Below are 17983 nucleotides of genomic sequence, written 5' to 3'. Positions count from 1 at the left end.
CATGTCTGAGGTGTAAATAAGTCCATCCATTTCTTTCCTAGATTAGCTGCCCATGTAAGCAGAGAGCGATCGGTCCAAGCTACCTTCTGAAAGCTGTTTTTTTTTCTGCCTGGGGATGCAGTCTGGTCATAAAAGTCTGCATCGATGTAGCTCCTATAGCCACCTTAAAAAAGGGATTTTGAAGATTTAAACTATCTTGTGCTTTAGATGACATGGGGCAATAACCACTTTGTGATTTAATCACAGACAATAATAATTTGGTTCAGTGCATGATTCAGCTAATCCACAATTTGATAAACGTTCATCCCAAACTACAAATCCAAATAGCTTTCTGCAAATCCTGTTTGACACTTTAATGTTAAGACTGTATTAGATAAGCAATCTGTGCTGCACAAGAATATAGGGCGGGAAATTAGGAATTGTTATGCAGCCATATGCAACCGCAACAGTAATTCAAGGAAAATAAAAATAAACCTTGGCAATTACGGATAAATCTTTATGCAACGAGAAAATTAATATATCTGACTGGGCCTATACTTGATTGATATATTCTACAACTTCCACAGTGCATTGGAAAATACAGAAATCTGTTTCCCACTAAAAGAAGGTTGAAAATGTAACATAGCCTCACAGTCTGCTTTAGCAGCACCATTGGTGCATTTAGTTTCATTTTAATTTGACTAAATGTTTTTGAGGGCTGCAACAGAATCTATCACCTTAATTCTGCATAACCGTGAGCTCTGATATGTAGGCCAGTCACTCATGAATATCTTGCAGCACTTCATTATTGGTGTTCCAGTTCGTGAAATCCCCCAAAAAGCTGTGGGGAGGAATGATAATCAATCTCAAAACCTCTAGTGCTGTGTGTGGCGGTTTTGGCACTTAGCTTGAGAGTCTAAAGGAGGACCTTGCTTTTCCAGGGAAGAGCCGCCCACAGTTCCTGCTCGGAGAACACACAGGTCTGCCATTTAGCTCCAAGAGATGAAAACAATCACAAAAATATGTTTTCACAGTTCAGCCCATAAGTTTGACTGGGATCTAGCACCACTTCTGTGGGCAAGCCCATAGGTAAGTGCTAAGCACAAGAAGCAACAGTGTGCTCTTAGTGTGAAAAAGGCAAAGCGCACCCCAGGCTGCATTAGCCAGAGTGCAGCCAGCACACAGAGGGAAGCAATTCTTGTCCTCCCTCTGGCACGCGTAAGGCTGTATCTGGAGCACCATGTCTGACAGACAATGACAAACTGGAGCAAGTGAAAGGCCTTTGGTTTAGGTAGGTGCTGGATCACCATGCAAACGGACACGGCTCTGAGCGATCTGCTTCATCTGGACTTGCTCTGAGCAGGGATTGAACTGGGGGGGTCTCTGGAGGTGGCTCCCAGCTTGACTTATTCTGCAGTCTCATGCTGTGATATGCACAGTGACTATTTTCCTGCCTTAAGGGAGGAGGGCCTCAGCTTCTACCTCAGCCCAGCACCACTCTCTGAAGCTTCGCTGCCTTCCCATGCTTTCCTTTGCCCGTGGCAACTGTCCATTTCTCAGCTGTTGCTTTCTGATGCTGCCTCAGTCATTCTCTGCCACCTTATCTCTATTGTAACTCTGAGAATTGATATTCTCCTCTGCAAATCCTCAGGAATCCCAGCACTACCATCACAAGCTAAGATTTCGTACTTTATATTTGTGCCCTTAAAATAGATATAATTATAGATTTGTGCAAAATATGAATTTACTTTTCCACATTCCTATGTTTTCATGTTGTTAATGGTTACGGGACAAGCTTTAGGAAGAACACTTCAGATTATTCATTTAAAATAATTAAGTTATTTCTGATATAATCCCTGGATCTTGTGCATAAAGAAACAACATCTGGTACAGAGATTAGAAAATAAATGTTCTTGGCTTTTTTTTCCTTTTGTTAAACAGATGTTGTTGATACAAAACACAGAGCTGTAAATCATAGCTTGCATGTGGACACAGACTGTCACTACTGAGCAGAAATTTACTGTGGCTAGATAGAGATTTGAAACAGCAATGAATCACTGGCTTGCTAACTTTATTCACGTGGATATGGTTTCAATATTCTGACATTAAGTGCACATGTCCTTAAAAAAAGAACCTTTTAATGGCAGCATGAGAGGCTCTGTTTTAGTTCCAGCTGTCTCTGTAGAAGAACAGCGAAAAGCAATGGCCGTATGGCCATCCTCACACAGAGGCACCTGGCTGCTCTCCATCTCCTCCACAGCTCACTGCAATGCTGCAGTCGAGCTGCAGAGGCACCCTGCTGCTGGGTGGCACCTTGCCTGGCACACTGCATGGGGCACCCAGTGACAGGAGAGGGCCTGAGCTGCCCACAAACTCCACCGCTGCTGCCAACGTGCCTCCAGCCCCAGCTTCACTCTCCCTCTCATTCCCTAACTGCTCCCAGCATCGTTTCAGCAAATTCACTGCTTGTTTGTTGTGCTGGTTCATGTGTAGCTGAATGGCTGTGTCTTCCAACGATAGTTCTGTTGAGTGCACTTACAGCGAACAGAATTCAGGTGCTTATGCAGCCCCAGGTCATTCCTACCCACGCACCATCAGCCAGCCTGAAGTCTATTTCACTGAAGTCTCCATTCTTCTGATCCTCTTTTAGTATTGATTTCCTTTTGCAAGGCATGTTGGAGGGAGCACCCCGGGCACTGACTCCAGACACTAAATCCACACACAAGCCCATGCCCCTAATACCACTGCAGGGTAAACATACCCTACAGTACCACATAACTGCGAGGGACAGGCTGGTTGTCTGCTCCTTAGATACATACCTGCTGTTCAGCTGATGAGGACAGCATACACTTTGACCTGTTTCTGGCAATGGAAGAGCTGGTTTGATACAGTGAATCAGGGTCTAACCCCCTTGTTAATCTCCCAGCCATGACCTTTTACCTCATATCTTTTATAGCATGGGATTCAGGAGTGTGCTTGTTGAAATGTATGCATTTTTTGACATTTAGATTTAGTTCTCTGGCCCTATCACCTTGCTTTTTGCAAGTACTGTCCATTTTCTAGCTTTAGCTTCAATTTGGCGTAACAGAATCTTTGGGAAATACAAAGACTCAGCTGGAGACTCATTTTTCAGAGGCTCAGGACTTGACCTTGTTCTCAGCTTCACACAGGCATAGCTTCACCGATCGTGGTGCAATTGTTCTGGTTTAGGATACTCCCTGAATCCTGATCTGAACGGTCTGCTTTGGGTCCATTCTGGCTCTGATGTATTCTGCACATGGTGCAGTATGAAAGGACAACTTACAATACATTTTCTTTAAAAATTAATTAGAATTACTACCTGTCCCTAATGGGCAATAGGGAACAAATGTCCTTTTAAACAAGGATGTGACCGCTCATATACCATGCGTTTGTATAAATGCACACAGTCGAGCATCAGTCAGAGAAGAAAGAGCTCCAGGTTTCTCTTTGAAGTGTCTCCTGACAAAACACCACGGGGCCACAGCTGCCTTTCAGCCATATGGGCCTGAGCATCACCAACAAGCTCTCCAAGCTGTCTGCAGACCACTCGCTGTGTTCGACTGCTTCCACATTCCTCTGCTCTCTGAGCCCATCTCCTCACCTAAGCACGCATCAAGAGGCCTCTTAGAGGCTCTGGCCATGGCTGCACCCTACCTGGCCCCACAAACCCCATTGGGAAGCACAGAGCACTTTTGTTCCCAGAGCCACTAGGGGAAGAGGTGGAAAACAGTAAAACTGGGCCCGCAAAGTGGGATGTCTGCTCACTCAGGCTGATGGCTACTGCACACTGTTTTCAGAGGCTGCAGGCATAGATCGATAAAGGAAAAAATGTCTTGCGACAATGTGAACCTCTAGCTGCCTGCACTACATTTTCATTTAGCTCTCTTGTTCGCATTGCTAGGAAAATATTGAAACAGATTCTCTGTGCAGATCTGCTTTTTCCTGGTTTGTTTCTTTTTTTCCTTTTTATTTTTATTTTTTTTCAGCCCAGCATTTAAATATGGTTTGTTCTGTTCAATTAAAATGCAGTTTCTGTTGAGAACAAGCAGATGATCAGTTTCACAACCCCAGAGTTACAATTTTCCTTCAGCAGCACCCGGCAAAATGAAAAACAGAGACAAAACATTTTAATCACATGTGTATAAAATACACAGTGTTCATTAAACATGATTTAAGCTCGCCTGTTTGTTTTGGAGACTCTTTAAGGCTACTACTACCCCAAACCCAAAGAACTGTAATGTGATTCCTGATCTATTGAATTTTGTAGGATGGCTGTAGTGGGTTCCATTATATATAAATTGGATGCAGGCAATTTACAATCTCCGATACGCACTTTTATCTCAAAATGCCCTGTGAGGCAATTGTGTAAAGTACTTTATCAGGGATTGTTGTTGGTAATATTGCAAGATTTCATGATGTAAAAAATACATCAATGTCATTTAAATTGAACAAAATGGTTCCTGGTTTGCTTTTTTTTTTTTCTTCTGTATAGCACTTTTAACCATCTTCTCAATAAATTTGTTCAATAAATACTGTATGAAACAAACATTTTGCACATTGTCCCACAGATACAATTTGCCAACCTGATTGATTTCTTTCTCTATAACTAATCTGATTCCGTTAGGCTATATATCTTCTCTTTTATTAAAGATGATGCAATCTTTGCTTTTTATCATACACGCAATCCCAGAACTAAAAAGAGAGAAGATTCTAGGAAAAAGACTTGAAAATCCTGGCACAAATCTCAAAAAACAGATCCCAAAAGATAAGTGGCACAATGAAACCAAAGTTATACAAATTCAGAAACTTATCCACACGGAGCAATACACACCTGCACATTTTTCTTCCCACAACAGATACAGAAAACAAGCAACTTCATCATGTCCATGACATCTTGTAAAATGCTACTGGTGCATGCAGTCCTCGCAGCTCTCACTGTCTCTCAACTGTGAGAACTCAGAACTCAGAAGCAGAACTATTACATCTTTCCCGTTTTACTTTTTGCAGAATGTCATCCCAGTGACTTCAGTTTAACTTTCAAATGATGTCCTTCATAAGTCAACTGCCTCAGACTCATCTCCCTGTTCTTTTACTAATTGCTTTTCTGTCTTTGGGAAACCCACAGTCCTTCTTTTCCTCAGCATCTGCAGCTATCTGTCTTAGCTGTGGACAATTTTGGAGCGTCTTCCTCATTCAAGAAGCCAGAAGCTTAGTAATGCTGTAATACAAAGAACAATAATCGTTTTCAAATGTTGCAATAATATTCTCAAGTAACGCTGAAGACTTCCTGTGTTTGTTGCTTCTCCTAGAGTGCAAAATCAAACGAATTCAGTTTATATGCTTTGGGATCTGAATGTGACATTGTCCCTTTGGGAATGAACTTAGTATCTACAACTCCAGTTAAGGTTCAGGTCTCACTGGGCAAAGCCATGTACTTCCATTCCTGGGAGAACTGAGCCGCTGCTTCTGCCAGGCTTTCAAGCACAAGTAGGTGCCTATCCAAAGCCTTGGACAGCCTTTCCATCATTTGAAATCACAGAATAAAGGTCTGCCCACACACAGATCCATCTCAGCCACATGCTTCTTAACAAAGGGATAAAAGGTGGTTTTTGCAAGCTGCCTGGAAAGTTAACAGCTCCAGCCTCTGGCAGGTCGAGGCGGGAGTGGATTCCAGCAGGGAACCGCAGCCTGTGTCCTGCCAGCAGTGCTGCTCAGCTCCAGGGTGCTCCAGCTGGATCACCTCCCCTAGATGTTCGTGGGGATGTGCAAGTTTCAAGGAAAACTGCCTCGTGTCCAGACCCCTCCTTGAGATTTTAAGGCCAGCAGCAAACAAAGAAACAGGAATCCAACTCAGCTCATTTATTTTAATTAACAAATTGAATGAACTGGAGTTGGAAAAAGGACAAGGAGACTGTGACTACACTGTACTATCAAGGCAGAACACAACTTTATAGCAACATCAGTCCTCAAAGCCTAAATATTGTTCAGCAGACAAATCCTTCAAATGCAGAGGAAACTAAGCAGAGCTACAACACCACAAGATCCAAAAAGAGCGGTGCTAGGTATTATCAACTCACTGCTCCCAGACCTCAGGGGAAAAAAACAAATCTCAGGATGAATATACTCTTGAAGAGTTTTAGGTTTCACCCTGTAGCTTTCAATTGCATTACAGCTTTTTATTCAAAAGTAATTTCAAAGGAGAGGGAGAAAAAAAACACCAAAACCAACAGGATTGTGCTGGTGTTGGGACCTGTCCCTTCAGGAGTTTACAGCGTAGGGCTGAGCAGCAATGCAGCAGGGACAATAGCACTGCACAGTTGTGTGGCTGTCCCCTCAGTGAGTCAGCTGGAGGGATGAAGCTTATCTCCATGCCCTCACTGCACGCACCAAAACTGCCCGTGCTGTAGCATCTGTGGTTGGTGCTGGTCTTTCTCTTACTCCAGCTAATGATATCATTTGTAAGGAATCACGGATCAAGATCAGATCCGTGGTTTCCTGTTCAAACAGCAACAGTAGAAATAATTTTTCTTGCCTTTGAAAGAATGCATATAAGCGTAATCCATTAAAGCCTCAAGCTTTTAAACGAGGTCCCAAATGAAGCTCACCTTTCCTTTTATTTCCCCGCACCTCACACATCACCTAGCTAAGAAGGCCAACCAAATTATTTATGGTGGACCAGAAAGAGCCCATATCTGAAAGAGGCACAGCCCTTGAAGTGAAAGAGAAGACGCTCCGCTCTCTTGTAGAACAGGAGCTTCATGCAGAGATGCAAAGTCCTCATGTGATACTAACTCTTCACGCTCTGAGAAACACACAAATGGGAAGGAAATCAGCTAATTAGGCACGTTACTGTAATTGCTTATTTTATGAAGTGGAGAGGGAGGTGTTCAGCACTCTCGTGAGATAATAACATAGAGGCAAAATTATATGGAGAAGGAAAACAGTAATGGATTACCTAAAGAAATGAACGTTAATTTTGAGCAATAGGAAAAGCAACAATAGAAAAATAATGCAATACTTAGCAGAAAGAAGAGCAACAACACCCCAGCATGTTCCATAAAGGTAAAACTGAGTCATGCTCCTGTATATGAGGGAATGGGTCAAAAGCAGTGCTTGAACCTGTATTAAGTATATTTCCAGCTTTGTTCAGTGATTCCTTATCACCCCTTAACAGCTCTGAGATCCTCTGTCAATTTTAGGTAGGCCTTGATGCACAAAAATGACTGTTTCTGGGACTTGGTGCACCTAGTTTGAATGCTAGGAGGCCTGCTTCCATGTGGAAGGACACAGAGAGCTGACTGCTCAGTCCTCCTCTCCCCTATATTGAGCATAACAAAAATGGGAGCAGTAAATCATCTATTTAGGCATATTTTTTTAATTGCTTCTTTTATGGAAACACAACTACAGACAAAAGCGACATTGTATTTCCTAGGAAATTAGCCTGTCAGTGAGACCTCAGATCTTATTTAGCATCTAGCTTTTATGCTATTGGTCTAACTGCCACAGCAAGTAATTACTCATAATGTGACATGCATTGTATCAGTCTTTTAAAAGTAATTAAGGAAAAGTTGCATAGCTTAATGCTATGTACATACATCTCATCCTTGCAAGCTTTGCTTTGATAACATCTGCTCCTTTCTGGAGGAAGGCCAGTTTTTAGCAGCAAAATAAATCAGTTCTAACAATGGGAGCATTATTAGCTTCCTGAAAGTTATAAAGTCTATGCCCCACTCCAGTGGAACATTTGGATGCATAACTCTATGAGCATTTTGAAGTCTGTGAGTTGCCAGATCAGAAACTTAGTGTTGAACTAGAATTTATGATAATGAAGAAACCTTAAAAATACAAGTTTATTTATAGCGAGCCAGTTTAAGAACCACAGCTCACAGCCCCTGGCAGATTTAGCTGTAGCAGTTGACAGGGTCACCCCTATCAGCTGTGTGCCCTTTCTCCCTGCTGACTATTTTCCTATCTGCAGAGAAGCAGTAGAATCAGTGGTGTGTCCTCTGCTCAACACGTGCACTTCAGAGTGGCGTGTCTTAAATAGCCATTGATACATTGGGACACAGGGCTGTAAACTGCAGAAGCACTGCAGTGTGTAAGCAAACATATTGCTTGTCCTGCCAGAGAGGCTGTGGATGCCCCATCCCTGGAGGTGTTCAAGGGCAGGTTGGATGAGACCCTGGGCAGCCTGGCCTAGAACCAGATCTGGAGGTTGGTGGCCCTGTCTCTGGCAGGGGGGTTTGAACACCATGATCCTTGAGGTCCCTTCTGACCCAAGTCATTCACAAATTCTATGATTCTATGATTCTGTCCCCTCTGCTATTGTTCTGGTAAATTGCAACAGAAGGGTCTGTTGGACATCTGGATGAGGAAACTTCGCAAACCGTCTAGCACAAATCACCAGAGTGCAAGTGAGAAACACCCTATGCACGTTCTTGTCAACCAGAGTGTCCCTTCTGCTGTATTAATGCAACCCTGCATTGACATTTCTATGGTTCAGGCCATTCTTAGACCACCTGAGCAGCAATCTTTGGCTGTAATAAGAGTGTCACAGAATGGTTGAGTGTCTACAGACCAGAGAGAAAAATTAGCAGAGAAAATTCTTGCTTCCAAAATTCAAAAAACAAAGGATAGCAGAATAGAAAAAATCCTGGATGCCAGAACATTTTTTTTTCTTCTACAAAGAAGTTATATTTTAAGACCTGAGGTCAACAGCCCTTTTAGTACATATTATTTTATTACATTCTTTGAAAAACACTGACAGCAGAAAAGAACAGCTTGTTCTACAAACTCTGCTTCTGCTTGCTGGCCCACTGTCAGGATACTCTCCTCCTTCCTTTGTGCTTTTTCATTGCCTTCACGTCACCTGCTTCTTTCCCTTTACACCTGCCTCCTCCAGAGCTGGAGATCCCTGATTTGCCTGGGGATGGCCACTGAATATGCTGGACGTGAGGCTCATGGCCTCATGATGCCAAAGGCTGAGATTTCTCTGTGATACCCGACAGCTCCACCCGGGTCACAGTTGCCATGAGCCTCAGAGGCTTACTTTGGCCAGGACCTCACAGTGACTGCAGCCAAGATCTGAGCCTGGACAGCATCAAGGCAGCAGAGGGCAGGAAACCAACAGAAAATGGCACACAGTGAAGGCAGAATGACAGCTATCATGAGGCTCCTTGATGGCTCACTTGGCATTATTCCCAGTGCTGCTTTTGAATTTAATAACCACTTCTGGATATCTAACAGAAAAAGAAGGCAAAAGCATGAGACTGGAGGGAGGAAGAAAAGATACAGCAGCACCAGCTCATGGGAGAATTAAGTTCATCTCGATTTTCAAACTTCAGCACTTAAAAAAAATCACAGCAAACACCACCCAAAGAACTAGAATTGTTTCCTTGTGACACGGAAATTGCCAAGACATTTTGCCAAATACTTATTTTATTTAATAATGTTAGTGAGACTAAGCTGACGCCTTCTCAATGTTTAGAATGAAGTAGCAAAAATATTTTGTCACATTACCAATGAAAAAGCAAAAAAGTGCCTTTAAAGAAAACTGAATAAGTAAAGAAACTCATCAATCAGAATTTCAGACTCAAGCTGTCTCTTCTGCTTAATGCTTATAACACTGATGGGAATTTTGACACGGATTTCAGTGGGAATACAAGGTATCCTGAAGAGCAGCCTGAAAAGATGCTTAAGATTATGAATTTGCCACCCAGGGATGATATATTTACCTATGTTTACACAGATGAAACAAAATGTTAAATAATACTTTTTAGATGCTATCACAGTGTAAAGGGCTCAATGTCCCAATGATCTCCACGGCAAGAGGACAGAACCATTCATTTCCTACTGAAGATTGCCTTGCTTTAGGGACCTGGCCAAATGCATCACAGAATCCTTTACTCTTACGAACACAGGCTGGTTTTAGAGCAGTTTTCAGCTGTTTGGGGAGTTATGTAATTGCACCAATTACATCCAATTACATAATTAGAGTAAATAAGTAATAATATAATTAGATGTTGTAATTATGTAGTTATGACAGGTAGCACTAATGCTGATAAAATCCATTATGAAACTTGCTAAGAACTGTGGACAGCGCATGCGAGAACAAAACTTTCAGGGCTTCGTTTGCTATAGTCAGTCATTCTTCCAATGGGTGAAATCATTAATTCAATTACCATGCCCATAGCTTTTTATTTTTGCAAATGAACGGAGAAATAAACCATAGGCTAATTCATTTCTCCCTCTGAGCTGCTGCAAAAAATGCAGTAATTAATCAACAACATTTTTGCCTCCATTTATCTATCTGCTGCTACCAAAACTGCAAATAGAAATCTTAATGTATAAATTGCATCGCTGAAAAGAGAATCAAAAAATTTGGATATTAACCTTCACTGTTCCAGTTATTACATTAAACTGTCTCTCCTCTGACAAATGAACACAAGGAACATTCAAATGCTGCTGTATTGATGCAATACAAGTTATGTGCATCTTATGAGTTTGCAAGGGATGGAATTTCTGGTCAAATGAGTAAGATAAGAAGTTTTTCTTCAGGAATGAAAATTGAATAGGGGTATAATTCATGCAGTTTCTTGGTGCAAATACAAGTCACGTATCCAGCTTTTCAAAATTTCTGTCTTCTTGGATATGGAATAATCATGTCTGACTTCAAAAAAGAAGACTGGATAGCCAACAGATAATAAAACCTACCGCCTTGATTTAACATTCATTAGTGTTTCACACAAGGACTGATATAAGATACTGTGCCAGAAGAATGGGCAGCACCAAAAGATTTGAAGTGCTTTTCTTCCCACAGCATCCCCACACAGTCACTGACTGAAAATCCAGAAGAGTTTAAACTACGTGTTGTTTCACAATCCATTCCATAGCTACTGATTACTTCAGCCACTGCTCAGTGCTAAGTGCTGAAGCAAATACAGAGCTGCTGGGAAAACCAAAATCCCAGGAGCTTGCAGCCTATGTCTGTGGTCCAGAGGAAGAAAGAAAAATGTCTCAGCCCTAAGGACTTTTGAAGTTAGAGACTTAAAGACTGCAAGCTATTAGAAATGCCTTGAAACAAACCTTGCCTGGGATAGAAATACAAGTGAATTTGGGGACTTGGAAAACTATTGCCTTTGAGTGAGGAGTGTCTAGAAGATTACCTGCAAGTTTCTTTTTTGAACTGGAAAATTGGGAAGTGAAGTTACACGGGGAAGTAATTTCTGTCCCTTTTGACAGGAATTTTGTTGTCTTCCAAAAAGTATTGTAAGACAGCATAAGAAAAAATTAGAGCTGCTGGAATGGGTCCGGAGGAGGCCACAAACATGCTCAGGGAGCTGGAGCACCCTTCCAATGAAGTAAGGTTGAAGGAGCTGGACTTATTTAGCTTGCAGAAGAGAAGGCTCTGGGGAGACCTCATTGTGGCCTTCCAGTACTTAAAAGCAGCTTGCAAGCAGACTAGACACGGTCTTATAGTGACAGGACTACAGGGGATGGTTTTAAACTAAAAGAGCATAGATGTAAGTTAGCTATGAGGAGGAAATTCTTTACTCAGAAGGTAATGAGGCATTGAACAAGTTGCCCAGTGAAGTTGTGGGTGCTCCACCCCTGGAGGAAATAAAGGCCAGGTTGGATGGGACTCTGGGCAGCCTGGTCTAGTGAGTGGCAGCCCTGTCCATAGCAGGAGGTAGGAACTGGATGTTCTTTAGGGTCCAACCCAAGACCTGCTGTGATTCTATGATGAGAACAAGAAAATCAGACCATTCCAGTTTCTTCCAGTTATGTTATCACCATACCTTAAAACAAGGTGTTTCACTTTTTGATAGACATACGAATCATGACCAAGACAGAGTTGTATCACAGTCAGTCATATTTTGGGGTCCTGATGGGCAGTGGAGAAAAGAGACTACCAGAAAATGTAGACATTTACCCTGGTACTTAGTTATACTGTAAACCACATCAATTTTGTTTTTTTTTTTTGCAGTACAGTGTACAGAAGTACAGTTAGTAATTAGTTAACTACAGCTGTAGGGGTAGTGAGGATGACATGTGGAGCTAAACTCCACTTTCTATTTAAAGAAGTTACTGAAGAAGACTCCAAAATTTGACTTACATTTATTTAAGGTTAGGTCTGAGCCTTGAAAGTCAGATTTGACTAAAAATTCTTTCTTAAGTATTCCGGTTGTGAAAACACAGAATTTGGGTTTGACTCATTAAAGCTACAGAAATAGGCATGGAGGTCTACTTAATTGTAATAAAAACTAGCAAGGCTAGGAAAGCTTTTCCAGGAGTGCTATTCATAGAATTCTTCCATTTTCTGTACAACCCAAAACACTGAATATCATTCCTCTTTGTCCCCTTCAAAAAAGTCCTGAGAATGCCCTACTCTTGAAACTAGCCTTAAGCATCTTCAGTGTATTAACTGGATCCTGCTGGCACGCTCTATGGTAAATTCAGACATCTCCCAGGTTTATCTTCCACTGAGCGCAGTGCTAGCCACACTGTTTCCACCAACCTTCTGGCTTAAGCAGCAGCATCCATGTTAAAAAAAATAACTTCTCCTCATTTTCAGCTTGATGGCTAATCCATCTTCTGCCACAGTGTTTATCCACTGCTCAGCGAAAAAGCCCTTCGAACAAGAATGCTGCCATCCTCCCCTTTGTCTATTCTCATCACTATACACTGTAATCCACTGCATTTCTTGCGTCTTTTCTGATACGCTAGGAATTATCTTCTTCAGGTTCATTTAGAAAAGGAAACTGCATATTCTTTTCTCACTTTGGACTTTGAATGCTGCATTGCCTTCTGCCTTGAGCCTCTTGTCTATATATTTTGGATTCCCACTTGAATTACGGTGTCACATCAGCCTCATCAGCCTCATTTGGTAATGAATCTGTTTCACTGGCAAGCCTCGGTTCCCTTATGAAATGTTCATTTGAAGTCTGCCTCTCTTATGCCAGATTCTGACTAGAATCTAAGACCCTTATCAGGGACTTTGTTACCTGTTCCAGAATTGCAAGAGTGGTTGCACAGCTTCCAGTCAACCAAAAAGTCTTAATCAGTTTTTCTCCCTGTCTTTAGGTAAAAAAAGAAATCTCACATTTAATTTCTGCATGGGAGGTTATACATTCCACATATGTGCAATATTGTTCCATTGTTATCATGCTGGGTTTGAAACACGCAAAACACATAACCTCCATCAGCACCAATGGCTTTTTACTCTTTTGGTCATAAGCAAAGTTCCTTCTTTCAATTTTTTTCCAGCTGAATATCATACTTCCAGAACACTCCATTCTTCTAGTCAGATTATTTTCTTTCATTTCTTAATAGCCCTTCTACCATGTGGTATCCAGTAATCTCTGGCTCCAAGAGAAAGAGCCCCTTTTTATTCACTTCAACAGTTCCAATTGCTTCTGCTTCACACAACCAGCATTTCTGCAGCACACCTTCCCTACATTTTGTACAGGAGAATTTTAACTACACAGAGATACAAATACTAATCCCACAACACATAATTTGTTCAAATACTGTTTCTCTTTCTTTCCATTCCTACATTCCCTCCTTCCATTCCTTGTAAGCATTACGTTTCATTTCTAGGCCCATACGCAACTCTCTCACCATCTAGGATGACAGTTTTCATACATACACATGGAAAAAAAAAACACCAAGCCCTTGCTCAGAGGCTTTAATAATTCCAAACTCTTGATTACTATTAACCACTCAAACTATCAGCATTCTGCCCCAGAGGAGCTCTGAGAAATCGGTTCAGTGCTTGAGGCCACACACGTTTTGGTGCTTTTCTGTTAATATTTTAGATATTCAAACAGGAGTTCCGACTATTAATGCAAACGTAAAATACATTAGTGAATTGCATCAGAAAATTCAAACCTCTGCTGCCACAGGATGAATACACTTACTATGAATATTAATGCATCCCTTGGAATTAAACATTAATACTGAACATACACACTTTCAAAGTTTAAAACCATATAAACATCTCAGGGAGAGGGAAGAAGAGGAGAGTAAGGAAGGACCAGACAAAGGAGACAGGCCCTAGAGTCTGGGAATGTTCTGTGAATTAAAGAGCATTTCTGAGATAAGCTAGAAATGTTTCAGGTATTAGAGGACAACTTGACACTATGAATAATTTTCTGTAATGGAACATAGGATGCAAGCTTTTGTTTTAGCTTTTCTATTTTGCCCATTACACAGCAGGAGATCCATTACTGCCTAACAGCATAAATGTACTGAGTTGGTCTACAGGATTGGCAGTTCCAAGTTCCATGGATACAGGCCATTCCTCTGTACCAGAACGCTCAATTCCCATGACCCTCCACACTGCCTTCCATGTAGCAGTAACAGCACTTACAGAAGTGTGCCGTGTGAATCCTCTCCTCTAGCCAACACCCAGCTCGGCGCCTTGTCTAAACGGATCATTTAGACCCTCTATGGAGTGAGAAAGGCATTGCCATGGTGTGTTACCACCACCATCCTAGACACCTGTCTTAAGGCAGGGTAAATGATCCAGCTTTCTTCACTGACAGGGCAGGGAGCTGGCAACAATTTAAGCCGGGTGCCTCATTTTCAGACGGCTGAAATTAAAGGATATTTCATTTCTCCTCCCCTTGGCTGGGCTGAGGACTGTATGAGCACCCAGAATTTCAGTTGTGAGGTTGGGCAGTATGTATAATCAAAGGCTCAATGAAGGATAACAGAGTAGATGCTCTCAATAAAAAATATGGCTGCAGAAATGCATGAACAGAAGCCTGATGTGTACTTGTTTACACTCCCGTCTGAGATTCAGACATACACCAGCTCTGCAACCACAGACCCTGGCAAGAGCTCTTGGCAATGCAATAACTGCCAGGAAATTCACAGGAACAAAATGGTGCACCAGGATATCACAACAAGTAAGAATACCTGAATACTGCTGTTCATGGGGATGTTGTGCAAGTTACTCAAAAATGAAGCCCAAACACTGGTACCAGCCTTCTCTCTCATGGGAATGCACCCTCTTTGGCAGCAAGTTGGAAACGAAATGTAATTGAACATCTATGTGCTCCTGTGTCATCAAATTTCTCTCTCTGAACCCAAGTCATACTTACTGCATCATAATGCAGTTTCTGCAGCTCTTAAAATCCCCACAGAAGCTCATCTTGGTCTTTTCAATAGCTTGTTCAGAAGCAGCCGTAGGAGAAAATGCTAGCCCTCAACACTGACCCTGTGCTCTGCTGTTCAGCAGGAGACATTATTTTTCTGGACAGCAGCCCAGAGATCCTGGACAAAGCAGTAGCAGATGTTATGATGCATGCTCCTCTGCCTCTGGTTTGGCTAATGAGGGAGCGGAAACCACAGAGCATGAGAGCACGAAAGCCAAACTAGAGACTGTGGCCTCTGTTTTCATCTTTTTCATTATGTTTAAGACCGGGCTTTGTTGCAGACTGTCTAAGACACGTGAAAAGATCTTTAAAATCACAGATCGATGCCTCCCATTGTTCAGGCAGAGGGAAAAAGACAGATATGCTCTGCTCATGCTGCAAAGAACATCTAGCCGTTGCATAAAGCACGTGCTCAAATTGACTTACCACAATCATTTGTGCTACATAGCTCTCTGGACCAGTGTATTCTGTTGGATCTTTCACTTTGACAAGAACTATAAAGTACAAATAATGCCACATGTTGTGTTCTGACTTTATATGCTCCTCAAATGAAACTGTCTTGTTATCAAATTTGTCTCTCTCCAGTCCTGCAAAAGACATGAACGTAGTACAAATAAATAAATAAATAATACAAAAATACTGGTTAAATATGTTAGAGACAGGGACCCAAATTAATTTGAAGGATCATAAATTTGAAGGATCTTAATTTAAAAGCTATAACCACATACAGTAACTGCCAGGCATGAAATACCAGGCCAGAAGGCATTCCTGACAGAATTCTTTCAGCGCAAAGCTTATTCTTTTTTGTGATATTTCCCCTTAATAACAATAACAGTATAATAAATAAGTTACAGTTTTACAGTGCCTTCTGTGCTGAAGGCTATAAAGTGCCTTACAAGTGTTGACTCTGATCCTTTCTAAATGTATACTGGTTAGCACACAGCATGCAGTCTCAGTCCTGATCCTGCAAAGATTTATGCACGTGCTTAGCACCAAGCATGTGAGTAGTCCCACTTAAGCTGTGGTGGAATTGCTGAGCACTTAAACCTACAGTGAAGGTGAGTCTGCAGCTCTGCAGAAATACAGTCTCTACAGAGATGCAGTTGTAAGAATTTCATTCTATTCTTTGCCGTATCTGCTCCAATCTCTAAAGGAGAATGACAAAGTGAGAAAGGAGAGGATTCACCAATGTTTTTCTCCACGTTACAGCTTTTCTCCTTGGATCTCTTGTAGGGGCTCCTACTGACACTAAAACTCTGCACAGTGTTCATCCCTGTCAGTACAACCATGGAAACAACACCCAGCCTATTAAAATGAAGGTAATTCTAACGTCCCCTGGGGGAGTGAAGGTCTGGTCCTCCTTGTGGCTGCACCTCAAAATAAGTGCAATTCACCCGTGGTCTTTGTGAGGATGATTTTCATTTAATTTTTTGTTTCCCTGTTTCAAGTCACCTTCTGAAATAGGCAGATTTTCCTATTGTTACCCTTCTGGAATCCACTGTGCTGTGAAATAGCAAGCTGTACTTTCATCTGCATCATGCTACATGTGAAATAAAGTCAGCAGCTGCACCATCTCCATCAGTAGTGATGACGCGAGCATGAAACACAGTACTTCTCCCTCAGACCCTAACTGGAGACTGTGAAAACACCTCTTGGCAAAGCTATATTTTGACTCCTAAACCAAATCTTTTTCCTGCTGAGAGTGAACAAATTTGGAACCAAATTCTGACATTTTTACAGTCTTCCCTCACATAACTCCTCTTATTTCACCTTAATTTTACTCCTTTACCCACAAAACGTCTCAATAGCTCAGAAACTTACCACAGATGAAACATGTTGTCTTCAGTATTTCCTCCTTTTTCTGCTTTTCACTCCTGAGATCAGCAAATGTATCAATGATGACTCCAAAGATTAGGTTTAGAACAATAATTATGACAATGAAATAAAACAGAAGATCATAAACAACTCGAGCAGCAAATAAGGGCTCCTGCAACAATAATAAGGTTGCAATAAGATACAAAAATAGCAAACGTCTAAAATATTAAACAACATTTTCACATTAACTCAAGCAAAGCTATGCATCTTTCTTCTAATAAGCCAAATTCTGCTAGTCTTACTTGCACAGACAGGGACTGGCTATATGAGTAAGCAAAGATGATTTGACTGCACATACTCCTGTCTCTTTGGGTCTCCTGCTGCTCCTTATGCAGTTTCCCAAATCAGGGAGAGACAGACTGGCTTGTGTTCCAGGTGCAGTGTAGATGCCTTAGTGTAGTGCTCTACTGAAGGTAATTACCTCGCCAGCACGCTAACAGGGATAAACACTTCTAGTACCAATTGAGATCTACAATAACCCTTAATGCTACATTGTGACATACAGGAATATGCTTAAGGAAACATGCTTATGGAATGTCCTGTTGCCAAGTTTGCACACTGAACCACTGGAAGCAAGAGGAGCATACTTACGTGATGCCAAGGCTGAAGTAGCCTACCATGCTTTGCCCAAACATGGTGCATTAATGGCTTTAACACTATACTAAACCAGTCACCTGGCTATAAGCTGGCTCAGAGTGGGCAGACCAAGCTTGTGCCTTTCTGGAATGGAACACATACATGCACACACACTGCTCTGAAGTGCTCATATCCCCCATTTCATCACAGTTTCGTATTTTCATGCCTTCACTATTTTCCTTCTTGCAAAGTCTGGACTGGACTTTCATTAACACTTCCAATAAAACAGCAAAGTTGTTCTGTGGCAAACAGGAGACAACACTCAGTGTAAAAAGGAGAAACATAAAATCCAGATCCTGTTCATCATGACA

At 41.7% G+C, this 17983-nt stretch overlaps 1 protein-coding gene across 1 annotated transcript in view; it reads right to left on the bottom strand.

The window, feature by feature from the left end:
* Window positions 1–17983, bottom strand: part of ITPR2 (inositol 1,4,5-trisphosphate receptor type 2) — a gene marked incomplete at both ends in the record, with an annotated part of 260856 nt that overhangs the window by 8190 nt on the left and 234683 nt on the right. Inside the window, 2 exons of the mRNA XM_079549692.1 lie at window positions 15588–15748; window positions 16983–17148. Coding sequence (XP_079405818.1) covers window positions 15588–15748; window positions 16983–17148 — 327 coding nt within the window. The remainder of the gene's footprint in view (window positions 1–15587; window positions 15749–16982; window positions 17149–17983) is intronic.

Source organism: Tetrao urogallus (assembly GCF_951394365.1).
Source record: "Tetrao urogallus genome assembly, chromosome: 1".
Lineage (NCBI taxonomy): Eukaryota > Metazoa > Chordata > Aves > Galliformes > Phasianidae > Tetrao > Tetrao urogallus.
Note: the sequence above shows the minus strand (reverse complement) of the source record. Positions and strands in the feature narration are given on the sequence as shown.